The sequence below is a fragment of the Cynocephalus volans genome, chromosome 1 (genome assembly GCF_027409185.1).
Source record: "Cynocephalus volans isolate mCynVol1 chromosome 1, mCynVol1.pri, whole genome shotgun sequence".
NCBI lineage: Eukaryota > Metazoa > Chordata > Mammalia > Dermoptera > Cynocephalidae > Cynocephalus > Cynocephalus volans.
The window spans coordinates 42,238,745-42,262,512 of record NC_084460.1 but is presented as its reverse complement, the minus strand read 5'-3'; the positions used below and the strand labels follow the sequence as shown (position 1 = coordinate 42,262,512).

The following is a 23,768-nucleotide window of genomic DNA, read 5'->3' as shown; positions in this document are numbered from 1 at the left end:
CCTGTGTCCCTTTGACACAATTCATCACTGTGGTTTTTTTGAGCACTTCCTTACTGTCTGGCAATACAACATGCTCCCAGCTTATCTTGTATATTCCCTGCTCTGGTTCCTTTTATTGGAGAATGGTATTAAAAACCAATATCTGTGCACTGGGTGAGCTTGTTGCTACAGGGGTGCAATTGCTTATGGGCTCTCAGGTGACAGAACCAAGTCTTCAGGTTTTTTTAAAAAATGTATTTTTGATCATAAAACATGGTTAATACATCCATGTGCAGGTGTGTTACAAGGCAAGTGGCAGGCACTTGTAGTCCCGACCCCTCCTTTCTCCAGCATGGAAACTGAGGCTCAGACAGGATCTGCAGGGAACTTCTGTAGAGTGACAGGGCTTGGATGGAGGTATCTGTTGGGATTGCAGGAACATTCCACCTTTCATCAGCAGTATCAGCAACTTGTCCATTTATCATATGCTTAAAGTCCAGTTTTAGTTTCAGGGTGATGCTAGTCTCCTAAAATGTGTGAGAGACCACCCCATCTTTTTCCTGTTGTGTAGGATGGGCTTTATCCTTCCCTTGAAAATTTGCTGGAACTCTTGTTTAAAACCAGCAGGTCCTGATGCCTTTGCTGGGGAGTACATTTTTAACAGTTTAACAATTTTTCATGGTCATTGGTTTATTTGACTTATTTTTTATTTTTCCTTTGGCTAATATGGGTAATTTATACCTTCTGAAAAGTGTCAGCTTCACCTATGTTTTCAAATTAACTGGTATAATAGTGTACATGGTATTCTCGTAATTAATATAAATGAACCTCTTCTAAACCTGTAGTAATGTCCACCCTTTCATTTTGGATGTTGTTTAATGATTTTGCTCTCTTTTTATCCTTGATCAGGCTTGCCAAAGTCTTATCTACTTTATGGCCTTTTCAATGACTGTAAAGTAGACAATGATTTTGGTTAATTTTTCCATTTTTCTAATAAATGTCATTTAAAGCTGCAAATGTCTATCTAGGCCACCCTTCTCCTGCATCCAATAGGCTTGATACTTAGTATTCTTCTTGTTGCACATTTCTGAGCAGTAAGCTCAGTGACAAATACTTATCAAAACCTGTTCTGATTAAGATGGCAACAGCTGGGGTTTCCCAAACTCTCCCACTGTGGTTCGATCCCATTACTTTTTGTCCTTGGCTGCCTAGACACATGATTACAGAAAGCAAATTGCTGACAAATTTGCTTTAGAAAAATGACTCTTCTCAGGGACCAGATGAATTTCCTGGCCATTCCTTCTCCTTCGAGGTAGGTGTATTTTTTAAGTGAGATTGCTTAATGCTGCCTCTAGACTAGCCAGAGAGGAGTCTACTCCCTGGGCCATCTCTCTTATGCTGTCTAAATGTTTAACTTATCTCAAGAGCACTCAAGAAGCCATGGCCTGAATTGTATTAATGGCCAGTTGGGCAGAACGCCTTGGAGAGCAGCTCAGTGCTAACACAGTGAAATATTATTCTCCCTGATAGCTCCTGCAGAACCATAAATCAGATGTTCAGCAATCAGGCCCCCGTGTCAGGCAGGCAGCCACAGCCTGCCCTGACTCCAGCAACTTGAGTCCTTCTGGCATGGTCTTTTCCAAAGCTCTGGCAGCATCTTGAATTACCCCCCACCGCAGTCCACCTGACTGCCTGGCCATTCCTGGATTGGGCCAGGGATACCTTCTGCCAAAGATCTTTAGGTTCACCTTGTTTCTCATGAAGGACTCTTTTCTTCTATCCACTCTACTGATCTGTGTTCCTTCTCTGATCCATAGTTCATCTCAAAACTCACCCTGCGTGAAGGATAAACAGCCAAGCTTAGAAGTGGGCCTGGCTTGGGATCAAATCTTCACACTACTTTTACTATTTGTGTGACCCTGAAGAGTGACCTCTCTGGGCCTCAGTTTCCTCATCTGTAAAATAGAGATTAAAAAAGATATCTCCCTTGTAGGCTGGTTGTGAGGATACGGTAAGATAATTCATGTACAATGCCTGGCACAGGATAAAAGGTCAATATGTGTCAGCTGCCAGGCAAGTGAACTTCTCGGTGCCTCAGTTTCCCCACCCCTAAAATGCGGACTCATAACAGTACCTGCCTTCTGTGTTGTTGGAAGGGTTTAACGAATGATGCAGGAAAGTCCTTCAGTCACTGCCTGGCACGCAGTCAGCATGTCATGCTGCTGGGATTGTGGTTATTATTCCTATCTGTGCCCTCTACTCAGCTCTAACCAACATCATCACCCCTCATCCACATGGTCCACAACCTTCTTTCTTGAAATGCATTTCAGTGATTCATCCCCTTAGTGGGATTGAGGGGTGCTGCAGTGTTTCAATGCAGCTGATTGTTATTTGTGTGAGTTTTGTTTTGTAAATACTATGCAAAGATGACATACAAATTTGTGGAGGAGCATTTCTTTTTTTTTTTTTTTAAAGAAAGGGTTATACATATTTCTGGGGTACAGAGTTGAATATCAATACCTGTGTGATGATCAAATCAGTTTAATTAGCATGTTCCTCATTACAAAACGTAATCATTCCCTGTGCCCAGCAACCAATTTCTCACTAATCTCCCTCCTCCTAGCCCTTTCCCATCTCTAGTAACCACAGTTCTGTTCTCTCCTTCTGAAAGTTCAATGCATTATTGTGATTGTTCTTTCCTTCTTTCTTTTTTAGCTCCTACTTATGAGTGAGGACATGTGATATTTCTCTTTCTGTGCCTGGCTTGTTTCTATTAACATAATTTTCTCCAAGGTCATTCATGTTGCTGTGAATGGCAGAATTTCATTCTTTTTTATTGCGGAGTAGTATTCCATTGTGTATATACACTGCATTTTCCTTATCCAATTGTCTGTCATTGGACATTTAGGTTGACACCATATCTTGGCTCTTGTAAATATAGCTGTGATAATCATGGGAGTGCAGATTTCTCTTTGACATGATGATATCCATTCCTTTTGGTATATACTCACGAGAGGGATTGCTGAATTGTATGGTAGTTCTATCTGTAATTGTCTGACAAACTTCAATATTGTTTTCCATAATGACTGCACTAATTTACAGTCCCACCAACAGTGTAGGAGGCTTCCCCTTTCTCTGCACCCTCGCCAGCATTTGTTATTCTCTGTCTTTTTGATAAAAGCCAGTCTAACTGGGGTTAGATGATATCTCAGTGTCGCTTTGGTATGCATTTCCCTGATGATTCATGATGTTGAGCAATTTTTCATATACTTGTTGGCCATTTGTATGTCTTCTTTTGAGAAATGTCTATTCCTTTGCCCATTTTTAAATAGAATTATTATTATTATTTTTTTTACTGTTGTTTGAGTTCATTGTATATACTGGATATAAATCCCTGGTCAGATGTATAGCTTGCAAATACTTTATCCTGTTCTGTAGTCTGTCTTTTCACTCTGTTGATTGTTTACTTTGCTGTACCAAAAGTTTTTTAGTTTGATATAGTTCCACTTTTTTATTTTCTCTTTTGTTGCCTGTGCTTTTAGAGTCTTATTCATAAGTCTTTGCCCAGTCCTACTTCCCGAAGTGTTTCCCCTATGTTTTCTTTGAGGAGTTTTACAGTTTCAGGTCTTATGCTTAAGTCTTTAATCCACTTGGAGTTGATTTTGGTATATGGCAAGATGTATGGGTGTAGTTTCATTATTCTACCCATGGATATCCAGTTTTCCCAAAACCTTTTGCTGAAGAGGCTGTCTTTTCCCAATGTATGTTCTTGGTGCCTTTGTCAAAGATCAGTTGACTGTAAGTATGTGGGTTGATTTCTGGGTTCTCTATTCTATTCCATTGGTCCATGCATCTGTTTTTATGCCAGTACCACACTGTTTTGGTTACTATAGCTTTGTAGTATAATTTTAAGTCAGGTAGTATAATGCCTCTGGCTTTTTTTTTTTTTTTTTTTTTCCCTCAGGATTTCTTTGGCTATTTGGGGTCTTTTGTTGTTCCATATGAATGTTAGGATTTTTTTTCTATTTCTGTGAAGAATGTCATTGCTATTTTGATGGGGATTGCATCGAATCTGTAGATCACTTTGGGTAGTATGGATATTTCCACAATGTTAATTCTTCCAAGCCATGAACATGGAATGACTTTCCATCTTTTGTTGTCCTCTTTAATTTCTTCCAGCAGTGACTTGTAGTTCTCATTGTAGAGATCTTTTACCTCATTGGTTAAATTTATTCCTAGGCATTTAATTCTTTTGGTAGCTATTGTAAATGGGCTTGCTTTCTTGATTTCTTTTTCTGCTAGTTCATTGTTGGTGTATAAAAAGTCTGCTGATTTTTGTGTATTGATTTTGTATCATGCAACTTTACTGAATTCACTTATCAGCTCCAGGAGTTTTTTGGTAGAGACTTTAGGTTTTTCTCTATATAGGATCATGTCATCTGCAAACAGGGACAATTGACTTTGTTTTTTCCAATTTGATGCTCTTTCCTTCTCTTGCCTGATTGCTCTGGTTAGTACTTCCAATACTATGTTGAACAGAAGTAGTGAGAGTGGGTGCAGTGGATTGAAATATGTCCCCCCCAAACTCATTGAAACTTGAATTGTGTCCCCAAGTTTTATGTATTTGAAACTTAGCCCCCACTGTGACTGTGAAGAGGGTGGGAAATGCTATCACGGTAATTGAAAGGTGGGGCTGTGAAGAGATGATTGGATTGTAGGACCCTGCAGTAGTGAATGGATTAAAAATGGTGGTCAGGGATGTGGCTCTGAGGACTTTAAAAGGAGAGGAGAGTCTGTCTTTCTCTCTCTCTGCTTCCACCATCTTGCAATGTGAGACCTCTGGGTCACTGTTGCTACCACCAGATGGACTTTCCAACCTCGGGTACTGTAAGCAATAAATTTCATTTTTCTTTATAAATCACCTCAGTCTCAGGTATTGTTATAGCAACACAAAACAGACTAATACAGTGGGTATCTTTGTCTTGTTTCTGTTCTCAGAGGAAAAGATCACAGCTTTTCCCCATTCAGGATGATGTTGGAGGTGGGTTTGTCATATATGGCTTTTATTGTGCTGAGATAGTTTCCTTCTATACCTAATTTTTGAGAGTCTTTATTATGTAAGGATATTAAATTTTGTTGAATGCTTTTTCTGCATCTATTGAGATAATCATATGGTTTTTGTCCTTGATTTTGTTGATGTAGTGTATCAGATTTATTGATTTGTGTTGAGCAATCCTCCTTGCATCTTTGGGACGAATCCCACTTGATCATGGTGTATAATCTTTTTGATGTGCTGCTGTATTCTGTTTGCTAATATTTTGTTGAGGATTTTTGTGTTTATGTTTATCAAGGATATTGGCATGTAGTTTTTTTGTTATATCTTTGTCTGATTTTGGTATCAGGGTGATGCTGGCCTCTTAGAATGAATTTGGGAGAATGGCCTCCATTTCAATTTTTTGGAATAGTTTGAAAGGATTGGTATTAGTTCTTCTTTCTTTCTGATTTTATTTTTTTATTTAATAAGTACATTCTAAGATGTTGTTGTGGGGGAGGAAGAGGGGGTGGTTCTGGACCACAGCTGGCTCCATTGCTGGCCTGGTTGTGATTGGCAGTGGGTAGGGCCAAGGCCCATGGCCTTCAGTCTTCAGGGCTCTGGGGGCTTCTGCTCCCTGGCTCCATCTCTGGCTTGGTTCAGTTCTTTAAAGGTTTGGTAGAAATCAGCAGTGAAGCCATCTAGTCCCAGGCTTTTCTTTGTTGGGAGACTGCTGATTAATACTTCAATCTCATTGCTCATTATTGGTCTGTTCAAGTTTTCTGTTTCTTCTTGGTTCAGTGTTGGTAGTTTGTATGTTTCCAGAAATTTATCCATTTCTTCCAGATTTTCAAATTTGTTGGCTTATAGTTGTTCATAATAGTCTCCAACAATTCTTTGTATTTCTGTGATATTGGTTATAATGTCTCCTTTTTCATTTCCGATTTTTGTTATTTGGGTCTTCTCTCTTTGTTTTTTTAAGTTAATCTAGCTAATGGTTTGTCTATTTTGTTTATCTTCTCAAAACCCCAGCTTTTTGTTTCATTGGTCTTTTGTATATGTATATTTTTGGTTTCTAATTCATTTAGTTCTGCTCTGATCTTAATTATTTCTTTCCATTTGCTAATTTTGAGATTTGATTTTTCTTGTTTTTCTCGTTCTTTAAGGTGTAACATCAGGTTGTTTATTTGAAGTCTTTCTATTCTCTTGATGTAAGAACTTATTGCAATAAACTTCCCTCTTACCACTGTGTTTGTAGTATCCCATAGGTTTTGGTAAGATGTACTTGTACTTTCACTTGTTTCAAGGACATTTTTGATTTCCTGGTTTATTTCTTCTTTGACCTACTGGTCATTCAGGATCATGTTGTTTAATTTCCGTGTGTTTGTATAGTTTACAAAGTTTTGTTTGCTGTTAATTTCTAATTTTATTCCATTGTGATCTGAAAATATACTTGGTATGATTTCAATCTTTTCAAATTTGTTGAGACTTAATTTGTGGCGTAACATGTGGTCTATCATGGAGAATGATCCATGTGCTGATGAGAACAATGTATATTCTGCAGTTGTTGGGTAAAATGTTCTGTACATGTCTATCAAGTCCATTTGGTCTAAAGTGCTGTTTAAATCCAATATTTCTCTGCTAATTTTTTGTCTAGATGATCTGTCCAATGCTGAGAGTGGTATGTTAAAGTCCCCAACTATTATTGTGTTGGGGTCTATCTCTCCCCTTAGATCCAACAATAGTTGCTTTATATATCTGGTGCTCTGATGTTGGGTGTATACATATTTATAATTGTTATATCTTCTTGCTGCATTGTTTCCTCTGTCATTATATAATGTCCTTCTTTGTCTTTTTTTATAGTTATTGGTTTGAAGTCTATTTTATCTGATATAAATATGGCAACTCCTGCTTGTTTTTGGTTTCCATTTGTGTGGAATATCTTTTTCCATCCCTTCACTATTAGTCTTTGTAATTTTTATTCATGAAGTGTGTTTCTTGGAGGCTGGATATAGTTGGGTTTAGTTTTTTAATACATTGAGCCAGTCTATACCTTTTAAGTGGGAAATTTAATCTATTGACATTCACGGTTGTTACTGAAAGGTACTGCCTTGTTCCTGCCCTTTTATTATTATTTTTTTAATAGTTATTTTATATTTCCTTTGTTCCTTTCTTTCTTTTTTATTGTTTGTCTGCTGTTTGGCACTTTTTTGTAGTGATAAGATACATCTTTCTCTTTCTCATTTGCTAATCTCTTCTACTAGTGGTTTTTATTCTTTCTCACGTATTTATGGTGATGTATATTGCTCTTTTGACTTCAGATATTCCTTTGAGGATTTGTTGAAGGCCCAGTCTTGCAGTGGTGAATTCCTCCTGCAGTTTTTGTTTTTCTGGGAAAGACATTATTTTTCCTTCATTTCTGAAGGAAAGCTTTGTTGTAGTCTTGATGGCAGTTTTTTTCTTTTAGCACTTTGAATATGTCATCCCACTCTCTCCTGGTCTGTAGGGTTTCTGTTGACAAGTCTGCTATTAGATGATGGGGATTCCCTTATAGGTGATTTGATGCTTTTCTTTTGCTGTTTTTAGAATTCTTTGCCTTTGCCTTTTGACGATTTGACTATAATGTATCTCTGGGAGGTCCTTTTTGGGTTGATCTGTTTGGGGATCTTTTTTTTTTTTTTTTTATTTATTTTTTATTTTTTTAAAAGATGACCGGTAAGGGGATCTTAACCCTTGACTTGGTGTGGTCAGCACCACGCTCACCCAGTGAGCGAACCGGCCATCCGTATATGGGATCCGAACCCGGGGCCTTGGTGTTATTAGCACCGCACTCTCCCGAGTGAGCCACGGGTCGGCCCTGTTTGGGGATCTTTGAGCTTCTTGGATCTGTGAGACTGTCTGTCTCCCAATCCTTGGGACATTTTTGGCTATTATTTTATTAAATAGGCTTTCAATACCTTTTTGTTTGTCTTCCCCTTCCAGTACACCCATAATATGAATGTTTATATGCTTAAGGTTATCAGAAAGATACTGCAGTCTTTCTTCATTTTTTAAAAATTCTTTTTTTGGGGAGGGTTCAACTGTGTTAATTAAAAAGGCCTGCCTTCTAGTTCAAAAATTCTTTCTTCCACTTGTTCTAGTCTGCTGCTTATGTTCTCAGTTGTATTTTTTATTTTGTTGAAGGAATTCTTCAGTTCCAGGACTTCTACTTGGTTCTTTTTTTATTGTTTCTACCTCTTTGTTGAATTTCTCATACATGTCCTGGGTTGGTGTTTTTTTTTTTTTTTTTTTTTTTTTCACTTCATTGTGATTTCTGTCTATTTTAAAAATCAATCCTGTTGAGTTTCCTTAACATTGCCATTTGGGGTTCTTCTTCAATTGATTCACTGGTTACCTGTGGTTTGGGGTCTGGTATTGGAGAATTGTAGTCTTTTGGGGGTGTCATGTTTCCCCTGTTTTTTTCATGCTTTGCATATCACGCATTGATGTCTGGGCATATGGTGGTGTAGTTGCTTCTTTTAATTCTTGGAGTGGTTTTTGAGGGGTGAGACTCTTAGCTTGCTGCGCCAGTGCAGTGTTTCTCCAATCTGTGCACTGGTCCTTGTTGGGAATTTCCCTTGTCCTCCTATGTTGCTGCCATGAGTTTCCAGGTCTTGGGGGGTTTTCCTCACTATTTAGCTGGATTCTGTTGTTCTCTCCTTGACACTCTGCTTTACAGGTGACTATCTATTTGGTGCTTTGGGCTATTTTTTTGTGTCAGAGGAGAGGGCTGGCCACCTCTAGTCAGCCATCTTATTGGAAAAAAACTCGCTTTTCATCTTAGCCTTATACATTTATCCTGGGAATTTCTCCTCCTTTGCTGTCAGATCTTGGTTGTCCTCTACTAGGCTTCCCAGCTACTCCAGCCCTCCTTGCACCCTCTCTTCCTTTGAGCCCTGTGTTGGCAGCACTGCACAAGCTCTAGATTTTCTGCTGGGAATCTTTCTCAAGCCAGATGGCAATTGCTTCCCAGGCAGAGGCAGCACAGCATCTTGGATAAGGACCAAAACCCTGGAGCCAGGCCACCTGTGTCTGAATATTGCCAGTGCCAACTGTGTGACTTTCAGCTATTCATTTAGCCACCCCGTGCCTCAGTTTCCCCATTTATAAAAGGGGTTTTATGGTCTGAATGTTTGTGTCTCCCCCCAAATTTACATGTTGAAGCCCTAACTCTCAGTGTGGCTATAGTTTGAGATGGTGGTCTCTAAGGTAGTAATTAAGGTTAAATGAAGTCATAAGGTTCCAACAGGATTAGTTACCTTATGAGAAGAGATGCCAGAGAGCTCTCTCTCTCTTTCTCCCTATGTGGATGCACTGAGGAAAGGCCAGGTGAAGACAGCAAGAAGGTGGCTGTCTACAAGCCAGGAAGAAGGTCCTCACCAGAAACTGACTTTACTGTCATTTTAGCCATGGATTTTTAGACTTCAGAACTGTGAGAATGTAAATCTCTGTTGTTTAAATCACCCAGTCTGTGGTATTTTGTGATGGCAGCCCCAGCAGACTAGTAGAAAGGGTATAATATAATATGATTAAATGAGTTATTCATGTAAACTGCCCAGAACAGTGCCTCATACATAGTAAGTGCTCAAAGTCAGCTGTTATTATTGTTATTATTATTATTACCATCATAACTGAAAATGTAGGTCATGTCTTACAAATTTAAGACTCTAGAGTTGCACTGTCTTATAGAGCTCTCTACAATGATGTAAATGTTATTTTCTGTTCTGTCCAATATGATGGTCATCAGCCACATGTGGCTATTTACACTAAAATTAGTTAAAATGACCTAAAATAAAAAATTTAGTGCCTCGGTTGCACCAGCCATATTTCAAGTGCTCAATAACCACATGCAGCTGGAGGCTACCATATTGAACAGTACAGAGTAGAGCATTTACATCATTGTAGAAAGTTCTGTTGGACGGCATTGCTCTAGGACATTGGTCTTCAAATGGTTCTGATTGTGAACTTCGGTAAGAAGTACATTTTATATCACACAGAGATTTATATTACTGAAAGAAAAAACATATTCACCACTACTATAATACTTTATTTTATTCCTTACTTTTCATTATTTAAGAAATTATTCTGGTCTTGACCCTTTAAACGGTCAAGAATTGTTGTTTGAAAAATGCTAGAGTTTGCCCCCATGGTGGGAAACAAGGGTAAGGGAAAGACAGAATGAATTATGGAGGTGTAGACTAGGATATTTTAAATACCTTCATTTAATTCCTGCAACTACCTTGTGAACTGTCAATTCCCCCATTTTACAGAGGAAGACGTGGAGACTTAGTCAAGTTAAGTGCCTTCTTCAAGGTCTCAGAGCTAAGAAGAATCAAGGTTGGGGCTGATTTCAGGTCCTTCTGACCCCAAATAGTATCTGCACTCTACTTCAAATAATTAATGAAATGGTTACAAGTGTGCAAAATGCACTGCATAAGCACGAGGTGTCCTGGGAGCACATTAATGGAGGAATCTGACCTTTCTAGGGGATCAGGCAAGACTTCCCTGAGGCAGTGTGCTTGTTCAGAGACCTGGAAGGTGAATAGGAATTGGCTAGGTCTTGGACCTTGACAGCAAGGGAAGGGGCGATGGTAGGGAAGCATGTTCCAGATAGACGACATAGCATGGGCAGAATCCTAGGGTAGGAGGGAGCATGGTATGTTCAAGGGATTAATAAAAGCCCAGTGTATCTGGACTGTAGTAAACGAGGGAAAGAGTGATAGGAAAAAAGTCTGGAGAAGTAGGTGGGGCCAATCCATGGAAGTTTTATTTTTATCTATTTTTTTTGCTTGGCCATGTCTGTTTTTTTTTAAAGACCACAGAGAAGCCACTGAAGAACTTTAAGCAGTGAGTGACATGTGAGATTTTCCCTTCACCACTCTTTCTACTGTGATGAGAATAGAGGAGGGGCATTAGGCTGAGACTGCAAGCTACCCCAACATCCATTTTTCTCCTTTTGCTATAGTATCAGAGTTTTTACTGGCATGTGACTGCCCAGAATAAAGACTACATTTCCCAGGCTTCCTTGCAGGAAGGTCAGGCCATGTGACTAAGTTCTGGCCAATGGGATGTGAGCAGAAGTGATCAATGCACTGGTGGGTGGTGACCTTCCCTGCCTCTGCCCCATGGCAGCCTGGAGTGTGCATGTGGTAGCCACCATGTTGGACCATGTGGATGAGTCAACAAGAGAGAAGGAGCCTGTGATTCTGGCATGGTAGAGTTGTCTTTTTGGTCCCAGCTTGCCCACGTTCAGATTTCCTCAAAGGAGAGAAATAACCTAGCATTTTACTTAAGCCTCTGTTATTCTGATGAGCTTGTATCCACATTCATAGACAGCAGGCAAGAGTAGAAGCAGGAAGACAGTGAAGAGGCTGTGACAATCCAGGAGAAAGACGATGGTGACTTGGACTACAGAAATAGCAAAGCAGGTGGAGACAAGTGCACAGGGGCCAGGGCCAGAGTCAGGATGGGAGAATGCTGCACAGACTCAGGCAAGGCAGGATGGCACCAGGTACCTCCAATACTGGCCGCTGCTGGACTCACTGATCCTGCCCTCTGGATTTATACTCCCTGCTGCCTCCCTCCTGGGGCCAAACAGTTCACCTTCCTCTCACTACGGCCCTTACCAGGCCAGCCCCTGGACATCTTTTCCAGGGACAGTGCCCTCATTCAGATGTACTTCCCAGCTTCCAGAGGACACCTTGACATTGGCAGCCTGCCCAGTAAAGCAACGGAGAGTGAGGTTGGCCCCTTCAGGTCCTGCTGCATCTCGCTCGCACATTTCATGTTCTTTTAAAATACATCAAGAAGGGAATAGAGACAGGAAGGCAGAAGGTATCCAAGACAGTTTTTGCTAACACACCTGCCATTTTAACTGAGAGGATGGGAGATGCTACCATCTTTAGGGCCATCGGACTTCATGGATGTGGATGACAAATCACCAGGGAGCTTCAGTGGTGCAATGAGCTGACAACAGACATCCTGCAAGGTCAGTGCACCCTCTCTTTCTCCTTTAGATCCCTTTTCTTCTGACTCCACATCTGTTTACAATGCCTTTGTTTATAATTACCTTTGCTTGTTAGCTTCTTTTTCATCCCCAAACTAAGCGCCCTTTTGCTGGAATTTGGAAACACTCTTAATCACATCACCTGTGAAATCTCAGCCATTCAGCATGGATCTAGGTGTTTAATCTACTTTTAATTAAAGTTGTAGTATCTTGAAACATAAATAATGAATTCTTGTTTTAAAGATTTGTGTTCTTTATGTGCACAGGCCCTGGAGTCTGGCAGACTCGGGTTTGGATCTTGGGCTTAATACTTATAGCTACTGTGAAGCTGGGCAAATCCCTTAGCCTCTCTAAGGTTCAGTTTCCTCATCTGTAAAATGGAGAAAATAATGAGAATCTACTGCATAGGGTTGTAATTGTGCATATAGAGCATTTAGCACCTTTCTGGCACCTAGTGTGTGTTCGATAAATGGTGTTTTCAAAATTATTCTATATGAAAATGATAATGAAAATTATTAATGATAAAATAATACTAATAATCAGTTACATAGTACTTATTATGTTCTAAGTGCTTTAGGTATGTTAATTCATTTAATTCTCACAGTCACCTTGTGAAGCACGTATTATTATTGTCTCCATTTTGTAGATGAGATTGTTGAGGGACAGAGAGGTTAATTAACTCACCCGAGGCCACACAACTTATAAGTGCTGAGCAGGGATCTGAACCCAGGCTATCTGGCCCCAGAGTCTTTGCTCTCTACATCACCCGACATTGCCTCTGACAAGGGAGGTTTGCAGCTCATCCTTTGACTTTTTGTACCCATTAAACTCATTTCAGAAAGCATCTACAATGTGCTAACTCTGTGCCAGGCATTTGGACAGGCAGTTAGTAGGACTGCTCCACACTTCCTATAAAGTTGGCTGCACTGGGCTGACAGTTTGTCCTCTGTTACTTGTCAGTGAGGAAGGACCCATTGGCTCCTGAGGAGTGGGCCCAGGTAGAGCCCCAGGGGTCCAGCCATAAACACCCAGGGAATCCATTCCCAGCCTTGGATCTTGACGTGGCTCCTAGTGATTCTCTCTTCTCAGGGTGCTTCTAAGGCTTGATGGAGACCTTTCACTGCTCTCGGTCTCTAGGGCGTAGGACAAACTACTGTCAGTGTTACAGTCTAGTTACAAATGGCAGACATGTCTTAGCTGTCGTATCGAGTGCTTACTATGTGCCGGGCGCTGTCCATGCTCCAGGGCAGGTAATTCTCTCACAGCAAAGGTGCCAGGAACCAGCTTAAGGGCTTTACCCACTTTGTCTCTGGCCTTAACAACAGACTTCAAGGTTAATCCCCATTTTACAGAAGAGGAGACTGAGGCCCAGAAAGTTTACTTAACTCTGTTTAAGATTATCCAGCAAGTAAGTAACAAAATGGGGTTAAACCCCAAATCTGCCTGACTTCAAAGCCTTTATTCTTTGGGTGTTTCCTCTGCTTTGCATGTCAAGATTCCTCTGCCAACCGCACTTTTCCAATGTCCACATTCATTCTGGGATTGAGGGAGGGGAGGTCTCGATTCTTGATGGAAATGCCTGTGTTCACCCAGCCTTTGGACAGGCAGGGACCAGCTTCAGCATAAACGTCAGGGCCTCTTCAGATGTTGGTACCATCTGTGGGTGCTAATGTCCCCCAGTGCTGGGGACGACTATGAGGACTCTGTTTCTTCCTGCTACTGGCAACACAATCGAACCAGCCAGCGGCAACCCGTGCTCCCTGCTTCCATCACTACACCTGAAGGGCACCCTGCCCTGGTCAGAGAGCTTCGGGTGCCCCTATTCACACCAAAATTTCTTCTCACAAAGGAGCTGGCTTCCAATTCAGCTCCAAGTGTAATTTCTTTTGCCTTCTCTTGGTTTTGATGGGGTATGGGGGGATGGAAAAAGAGACTAAGCTGCTGTGTCTCCCAAAGCAACAAGGCTTAATACTGGGGTCAATTATAACCTTAGGGTAATGGGATCCTCTGGGAAAGGATCAGGTCTGGCTCCCACCCCCTCTAGAGACACACACACATGCACATACACGTATGCTGCACTCCATTTCAGGGGTTCATGACCCCTTAATGAATGAAGAGTGACCTGGGCAATCACTCCTGAGCTGTAAATTCTGCAGGGTGATCCTCTCCAAGTCGCTTGAGGGCCTGGCTGGCACTTCTGACACCCACTTCCATCTCAGGAGAGAAAAGTGAATAAAAATGAATCTATCTGCAGGAGTATCAATCACGCAGAGTTCCCCGAACATACCAATCAATTTATTGCCTCTTCCTCTTTGCAGGAAGATTCAAGAATACTCTTCTCCCCACCACTCTCGATCCTTCTCCTCCTCCCCAACCACCTAATGCGTCCTTACTCTTCCTTTAACACCTTGCTGAAACGTCTCCCCCTCTGTGACGTTTCCCCCGTTCTCCTCATCCCCCCCAGAGTTACTTAATCACTTCCTATTTTGGGCTTCTGCCGAGCAACCTTGGGAATGTCCATCAGGGCAGTCTCAGCCCACCTGTCCTATAATGATCTGGGACGTGCATGTCTCCTTTCCCAAGAGGTGGGCTCCCCAAGAACATGAGCCACATCTGACTCATGTCTGTGACCCTGGTACATCACAGATGAGCAACAAATATTAATGGGAGCAATAAAAGATGGAAGGAGAAGACAGAGGGAGGAAAGAAGGAAGGCTAGGTGGATGGATGGAAGAAAGGAAGGGAAGAAGGACAGATAGAGGGGAGGAAGCTAGAGGGATAAGAGGAAAGAAGGAAGATGCAAAAGACATGGATGGGAGGATGGATGAGAGATAGGAAGGATGGTTGGATGAATGGGCAGGAATGGACAGATGGGTGGATGGATGGACTGGAGGACAGGCGGACAGAAGCGATAGACTGGATATACAGGAGGATGGATGGAGGGAGAGATGAAAGGATGTATAAACCGAAGGAAGAAAGGATGGAAGGAAGAAAAAAGGAAGAGGTGGGTAGGAATGGAGGCGAGAGGAAGGAACAGATGGGCAGGAGGGGCCGGAAGGGCGAGATGGGGCTGAGACCGAAGCAGGAACCTGCCAGGCCTTCTCCATTCCCCGCTTCACGCGGGGACCGTGCTGAGTGAATCTCTCTCCGGCTGCACCTGGAGCCCAGACGTCGAAACCCACAGACCTAGGTCCAGCACTGGCTCTGGCGGTGGCACGTCCCTGTCCCTGGGAAGCCAGGGATTAGGAGGCTTCCCACAAAGGGCTCTCAAAGTGAGTGCATTCAGTAAGGCCTGAGGATGGCTTTGACAGATCTCAAGCAGGAGGTGTGTGAGTTTCAGTCAAGCCTCCATCCTCACCCCATGACCCAGCTGACATTTCAGGTTAGGGTCTCCTGCCCTGGGTTTTACCACAAAATCAGCAGCTCTTGCAGAGGCAAGTTGGCAAGGAATGGCGGAGGTGGTTGTCGATATTTATGCAAACTCTTGCAATTGTCTGTGATTTGGGGCTGGGCTGTTCCCCACCATGACAATCTTTGCCATGTCCCTGTGTCGCCTGTACTGTTACTAGGCTATTGTAAAATCAGGGGTTGGGCAAGCTAGTCATATTTTTCTAACTCATAGTAAAATGAATATCTCACAATTAAAAAAGCTGCCTCGGCACCATGTGAACTCCCCTTGTGCAGCCCCGGGGAACATGCAGCCCTCTGGTGGAAAGGCTCATGTGTTGGGCATGGAGTGTGCCAGGCTCGGTGCCAACGGCCTTCACAAATCTCCTTTCATCGTTAAACCCTGTGAGGTTGGGGCTTTTCTTCCACCCATTTAACAGATGAGAAAACTGGGGCTCAAGGAGATGGTGAGACTTACCCAGGTGACACAGCCAAAAGATGGTGGAGCCAAGACTCAAAGGCAGATCGAACTGATTAGAAGGCTCTTGCTCTACACTCAGGGCACACACCCCCAATATCCTGAGATATGGCGAGCTCAGCACCTCCCATGTCCCTGACAGTCCTTAGGCCTCACAGATTCTCTCACCTGGGAGTCTGGGAACTACTGGTCCAGTGCAGACACCTGCTTCCCCGTCGCCCCTGTGGTCTGTTCTCCAACCGGCAGCCAGAGGGAGCCTCTGAACTGTAAGCCATGTCTTGCCACTTTCCTGCTCAAAACCCTCAGATATTGTCCAAAAGCCTTACCATGACCCAGCCCCCCACTGCCCTCCACAGTCCTTCCTGCTCCCTCCCCTCCAGCTGCACTGGCGTCCTCCTTGTTCCTGGAAACTGCTAACCTTGACCATGCCCCAGGGCCTTTGCACTGCTGCTCCTTCTGTCTGGAATACTCTTCCCATAAGGCCCCCTTCCTCACCTCCTTTGGGTCTCTGCTGAAATGTCAGATCTGGTTATAGCAGGAAAATCAGAACCCCTGTGACAGCCTCCTCCCTGACTCTCCTGGGCTCTCTTCAGAGCACTTTACCTAACATTTTATTATATATTCAGGTGTTTATGGTCTGTCTGCCTCTCAACTGGAAGGTCAATACCCAGAGAGCACTGTTTGCTGCTGAATTCATAACAGTTAGACAAGGGCCTGGCAAGCTGTAAGTTCTACATGAAGAGCTGCTGGATATAGAAACGAAACCCCTTATTTACAGAGATCTGACTTTATTCCCTAAGCCCGATCACTCATGCAGGAGCGGGCCCTGAGCTGGCTTCCTGCAGGCGGCTCCCCTCCCTGGTTCCACGCGGCCTCCATGGGGAGGTACAGGAGGCTGCTCTTTAGATTTTGACAGGGGCTGCCTTGCACCAACAAACAATATGTTTTCACTTGTGTGAGTTGTAACTTCTCCATCATGTAACATGGTTTTAATTCTGCTGAGTTGCCCTGGGGGCTCCTGGCATTAGGGACATTTTTGAAAAAAATTTAGAAAATAAAAACAAACTGGCTTCCCTGAGTAGCTTCAGCTGGTAATTAAGATCCTCCTTCAAGAGGTGCAACTTCGACTTAGGATGCCAGAGAGAAGCAGCAGAAGTGGCGAGACTGAAGACATTGGCTTGAAACACCAAATCCTGCAAAATACCTGGCTCTGAGCAGCAGGTTTAACCAAGATCGACAAAGCGCCTACTATGTACATGTCTGCTTTTACTGCATTGGAGCTTCAAACTGGTCTATCTGCCGGCAGATTTGGAATCTTTACTTGGGTGTCACAGACATCTCAAACCCCATGTGCCCAAGACAGAAGGACAAATCCCCCCACTGCATAACACACCTTCCTTGTTTTGTCCATCTCAGTAAATGGGCCACGCCCTGGAGTCCTTGCCACCTCTCCCTTCACCCCCCCATGTCTGATCTGTCAGTAAGTCCACATGGTTTTACCTGCATCCCGAAGCCTGCATCTTCTTTCACTAGATCCAGCCCATTCTTCTTCCTTGCTTGGACCACTGCAGTAGCCTCTTTGCTGATCTCCCTGCTTCCACCTTTCCCCTCCTGTTGCCCATTCTCTATGCAGTAGCCAGAGTGGTCTTTTTAACACACAAACCAGACCATGTGGCTTTTCCTGCTCAATGCCCTCTTGCCCCATGGCTGTCCACAGCACTTAGAATAAACTCTGGTTTCTATGACATCTCCCTCTCCAGACTCATCTATCCTGGCCGCCCCTGTACTTTTACTACTGTACTAGGGCCACTGTGGCCTTCTCTTTGATCCCAGATTATCTCATGCTTGCCTCACCCCAGGGCCTTTGCACTTACTGTCTTACCTCCCCAGATTTCCCTCTGGCCAGGCCCTTGTCATCACTCAGCTTGTGTCACCGCCTCAAAAGGCCTTGCCTTCTCCTCCATCCCTGTAATCACTCGCTCTCACATCTGATTGTTTTATTTCTTCACATCCTTTTCATTATCATGAACTATCTTGCTTATGAACTTGTTTGGTTGTTTACGGCCTGGGCCTTGGGGATTTAGGGTGAACCAGACAGAGTGGTCCCTACTCTCATGAAACTGACAGTCTATGGGGGAGACAGGCAAGAACTAAACCTACCCTGGCCTTTTCAACTACAAGGGCCAATAATTTCCCTTTTTTTGCTTCAGCAAGTTGGGTTTTGATATTTGCGATCAGCTGAATCTTTCCTGTCCTACATTAGGCTCTGTAAATACTTGCTGAATTCAATTGCCATGGGTTTCTTTTTGTTTTCATTTTGAACTCATAAGTCCTCTCTTTCTTGTTCTCTCTTTCTCTCCCATTTCTCTTTCCCCCAAGTCTTCAGAGGTCATTGTAAAGGGAGCCTGCACATTGCATTTGGCTGAAGAGACAGCCCTGGGCCTTGTTGATGGAGGTATTCTCCCCTAATCCAAAGCTCTCTTTCTTCCTCAACAAGTTTCTACCTAGATGCTCTCTTTGAAACGCTTTTCGGCAGAAAACATCAATTCCATTTTATAGATGGGAGGACTGAGGCCCAAGTGGCTTGCATAAACTGGGCAGAACACAGACTGATCATTTCAACAAAGATTTCCCTCTCTGGAACTCCAGACCTGCAGACCAGAAAGAAAAACCTGAATCCTTTCCTTTCCTGATGATAAATATTAGTAATGCCCTGGGCTAGCCTGAACAGATTTTTTTTTTTTTTTTTTAAAGAAAATGGTTTTATTCCTAATTTCTAGTTCCTACACAGTTTGCAAATACACTTTTGCTCTGGTAACATAGCTTTGCAACTAGCAAAGCAGTTGAACCAACACCCATAAATACAGGTGGGGAGACAATTCACATCCACTAATGTTTCTCGACATAAACTACTATTTTAATGTCATTTAAAAAAAACAATTGCAAATAGACCACATAATATACATGGGCAAAAGGCAATTAATTGACTATCTTGAAACACTAAATGTATAATAAACAGCAGATTTGGAATCCATAGCCTTTATATTTCTACTTCACAGTTTAGTCCCTAGGGATTTTCTAGATGCTGAGAAAAAAATATTCCTACTAGGATAAATATGGCTGTTCTTTCATATACAGCTTTATTTAGTTTGCCTTTTTCAATCTGTTGAACCAATAATGCAAATATAATTTACAAAGCCAGAAGATCCCCACACTAATTATTTTATTAGCCAAAAACCCTTCTTCACCTTGGAGAAAGCTGCTTGCTCTTTCATTAGAGGGAAGTAACTCATTGTATTCCCTTTTTCGCTTTGGCTACTAGGAAGCTCATTGATTAACTCTGAACTTGACTGTAGTAGTTAGCCTGAGCCTGGATTTTTTTGGTACAATTCCTAACCCTTATTCATTACATATTTTTTTTATCCCTTTGCCTTTGCCATAATAGTTCTATTTTAAGGATGTTTTCCATTTGAAGTCCTTCCTGAATCTTTCCAACACAGGCTGGGTATAAACAAATGAATTAAATTGATTTCTGAATCTCTCCCCCTTTTTCCTACCTCCCTTGCATCTTGCTTAGGGGCTTGGGAGCAGATACTTTAAATAATCATATTCCCTCTGCTCGCTCTCTCTCTTTGTAAAACATGCTTTCAGGGGAATGTAAATTGTTTTTAAAAGCTTCCATACTGGCCCACTGCTAATTATTACTGACCCAGGAGGATCTGCACTAATTTGCTTTAATAAACTTATTAAATAGCAAATTTCAGGAGGAAGAAACTACATAGCCTTTATTGGATTAGTAAAACTGCCAGTGGACACCACTAGAGCAGGGAGAAAAGCCCATTAACTGCAGAGGAAAACCAGGGAGATAATCCGGCCAAGTGTGTTTCCAATAAACTGTCACTGGCCACAGTTTTGTGCCTTCTTGGGGGATGCTAGCAAAAGTTTCAAGACTCTAAAAGAAAAAGAAAGAAAGGAAAGGCAGCCCCCCACCCCCCACCCCAAACCAGATGCAGGTGATTAAATATGGCAAATATTAAATGAAACCAGCAACCGCAAACCTCCAGGTCATTGAAGAACAGATGTGTATCTGCAAGGTTGAAGATCATCTCCTCCATCATCAGGCCGATGCGCACAGACGTCGTGGTGTCCTGTTGGAAAGAGAAGGGGAAAGTCACATGCGAGTGCAGACTTTGTCATCTCAACCTCCTTCTCCCTCCTGTCCCACCTCTGGAAGGCAGTTCTGGGGTTTCCTTGTCTGCACGGCTCATGCGCAGCCTGAAATGTGTCTCTGTGTGGGGCCAGTTTTCTAGTTTTCCCACCATTTATATTTACCCTATTCAGTACTTCAATCTCTTGGAAAATACCCCTGGAATTGCAGCCGTATTCAGTGTTGCAAAGACCCTTATTACAGAAATGGCTCTAATAAAAGAGGACCTCTTGGAAAATATGTTTTCAGGGGGTATCTTCACCATGTTTTAGTTTTTAGGGAGGCTTGGAAGATTTCAGGGAAAGTAGCATAAACTATAAACTACTGGGAGAGCTGGGATGTTGGTTCTCTTTCCAGTGATCTCTCTACGCATGCTGCCTTACTTTTCCTGACACTTTAAAAATCACTGTTATCTAATAATTCAGGATTAATTAAAAAAACAAACACATAAACAAAATCCCAATATGGTACCTCCATGCCAGGGGAAACTAGATGGCAAATGAAGTAACGCTAGAGCTGCTAATATAAAACTATCATCAAGAAATACAGTTTTAAAAAACTATGGTATTAAGTAACAAAAGCAAGTTGTATCATAGGATAATTGCACAATTGTGCAATAAAAGTCCTATTGTCTCCCTCCCCACCCCCATAAACAAAGCATGTTAGACTGTATTGCTGTTCACCTGTATTTGGGGTCCCTCCCTGAGGTGCTTCTCCCTGCAGGAGTACGAGATACGATGGGTTGGCAGCCTATAGCCTCCAGACCAAATCTGGCATGCTGTCTGTTTTTGTATGGCTCATGAATTAGGAATTTTTACCTTTTTTTAAAAACTTTGTATTACCTATGGTTGCTTTTGCACTAGAAAGGCAAAGGTGAGCAATTGCTGCAGAGACCATAAGAGAGGCCTACAAAAACTTCATGGAAAGATTTGTATTCTTTTAATTCTATTTTTCCATGAACTTTTGAAGTATCTGTGTATGTTCCATGAAGCCTAAAATACTTACTGTCTGGCCCTTTGCAGAAAAAGTGCCAGCTCCTGATATACCCTCATGGTTGAACTCAGGTATGACCATAGGACTTGCTTTGGTCAAAGATACATGGGTGGAAGTTATGTTTCGCTTCTGATCAGAGTTCCCCATGCTCTCTCTTCCCACTTCACAAGATGGTAAATATTCTGGATAAAAGCTATTCTATTGGCTGGCTGGTTAGCTCAGTAGATCACAACCTTACAACACCAAGGTTCAGATTCCTGTACAGGCCAGCCACAAAAAACACACCCACAAAACAAAACAAACAAAAAGCTATACTAGATTATTATTACTAGCCTGGATTTCAGAGTAAAGATGATGTAGATCAGAGGTGCAGCTGACCACAAAGTACATGTACCATACATGAGAAATAGATTGAGAAGTAGATGAGATTTTGGGGATGTTTGTTACTGCATCATACCCTCACCTATCCTAACTGATACATGTGGAAAATAGGTCACATGATGGTTTTTAGCTCTGGCTGCACACTATAGTGCTCTGGGGAGCATTTAAAAATCCTGCCCAGGCTTCTCCCAGACCAATAAAATCAGAATTGCTGAGAGTGGGGTCCAGGCACCAGGACGTGCAAAGTTCCCCAGGTGATTCCAATGTGCAGCCAAGGTTAAGAACCACTGGTCTGAAAGGATATACAACACTCTGTTAGTGATATTCCTGGCTAATATCTCTTAAGTGCTTTCTCTGTGCCACTTTACAAGCATTAACTCATTTACTCCCCACAAAGCTCTGTGAGGTGAGCACTATTATTTTCCCATTTTACAGAGTAGAAAACTGAGGCACACAAAGGTTAGATAACTTGTTCAAGGCCACACAAGCTAACAAGTGCTGGGATTTGAATCCAGGTAATCTGGTTCCAGAGCAACGCTGCTTCTGAGGAGGACTTGAGGGGCCGGGGACGGGAGAGGAGACAGGGGCACCTTGTACCCTCACTCTGTAGGCTTCTTTTCCTGTTTGAATTTTTCACTGAGAGGCTGTATCACTTCTATTGTAAGAATAAATAATTAATGACAGAAACCCTTCTTGACCCTTAAAAAAAAGGAAAAAAAAAAATTGCAGCTGGTGATCTCAGCTTCACACACACAACTGTGAAGAATCAGGCCAGGAACACAACCATGAGGCACAACACCTCATCAGGACCCCAGAGCCAAAGCTGAACACTGCAGGTCCTGGCTGGAAGTCAGCGGGGCAGCATTCTCGGTGAAAAATGAAGAGCAAATGAGAAAAACAAACTTTTCAGGGGCTAGGAGGGGATCAGTGTGTGACCCGGGCAAAGGTTTTGGGGGTCTTTCCATGCATTACTCATACCCAAACCGTTTCACCTCTGCTTAACTGCGCACTCCCTCATGACGTGGCTGTCTGTGCACCTATCTCCCAGTGACCAGCCTCAATGTGCTGCACAAGAAGCAAGAAGAAGCTTCCATCTAGACGTGTCTGCTGAAAGGATTTATTAAGAAAAATGTCACCTCCCAGGCTAGCATCCAGAGAAGGAAAAATTATTATTGTATACAAAATGGATTCTCTGTAAAAAGTATTTGTATAGTTACAAGAAAGCAAATGCTGTCTATAGATAAAGCTCAAATTATGATTGATTACTACTGGGAGAAAGTGCATGTGTGTGATGGCAGCAAGGGGGAGAGCTAAGTTCTTATTTTGTATTTTGGGAAGCCAGAGATCGTGCCTAAATTGGACAAAAAAAATCAAGAAGTAGCAACATAAGCGTGTTACTTAGAAATCTGGAGGTAAGTACCAAAAGAATCAGCAAGACTTGAAAGTTGTTGCCTCGGGGCAGAAAGAAAGGGTGGAGGGTCATTGGGGACTGCTGTTTTTCATATACTTTCCTTTGTAGAGCTATATGAATTCTAAACTATATGCATATATTTCTTGGGTTACAAAAATTAAAATAATGGGCAACATACTCAGTAATTCCACTTTTCATTATCCTAGAGAAAAACTCAAACACATGAACAAAGGGACATGTCAAAAGATGTTCATTACAGAATTGTTAGTAAATACCAAGAGATTGGAAACAATTTAGCTGTCCAGGCAAAGGAGACCAGAAAAATAAAATGCAGTATATTCATACAATGGAAAACTAAATTGCAATGGAAAGAAATGAACCAGATATCTACATAGTAACACGGACACATAAAACAAACAAACAAACACATATTGTTGACTGAAAAAAAAAATTCTGATTATCTATTATATGCTGCATGTTATTACACTTTATTAGAAACACATCAAATGTTACTATGTATATCCCACAGGTACTTATATATTTATAAATATCTGAAAGGATGTACCCAGAATCAGAACGGTAGTAACTTCTGGAAGGTACAAAGGAGGGATAGGAATTAGAGGTGATGGTCAAAGTGAACTTTAGCATTATCTAGCATGGTCTAAAATTTTTTAAAGGAGAAGGGATTCAAATATACAGTGTACAATTAAAAATTAAAAAAAAAAAAAGGCACCAGATGTTTTTGTAGACAGCCTTTAGAACACCCAACATACTTACTCCTTGAGCACTCTTGTTATTTCTGGTCTTCCTAAAATCTGCTTACGTGTTGCCTATTAGATTGTTTTAAGCTACGTA

At 42.1% G+C, this 23,768-nt stretch overlaps 1 protein-coding gene across 5 annotated transcripts in view; it reads right to left on the bottom strand.

The window, feature by feature from the left end:
• The window catches only part of EYA2 (EYA transcriptional coactivator and phosphatase 2), a 272,105-nt gene that overhangs the window by 30,756 nt on the left and 217,581 nt on the right, over nucleotides 1–23,768 (bottom strand). For all 5 annotated transcript variants that reach the window (XM_063076219.1, XM_063076213.1, XM_063076199.1 and 2 more), the window contains one exon: nucleotides 19,980–20,069. In XM_063076219.1, the coding sequence (XP_062932289.1) occupies nucleotides 19,980–20,069 (90 nt within the window). The remainder of the gene's footprint in view (nucleotides 1–19,979; nucleotides 20,070–23,768) is intronic.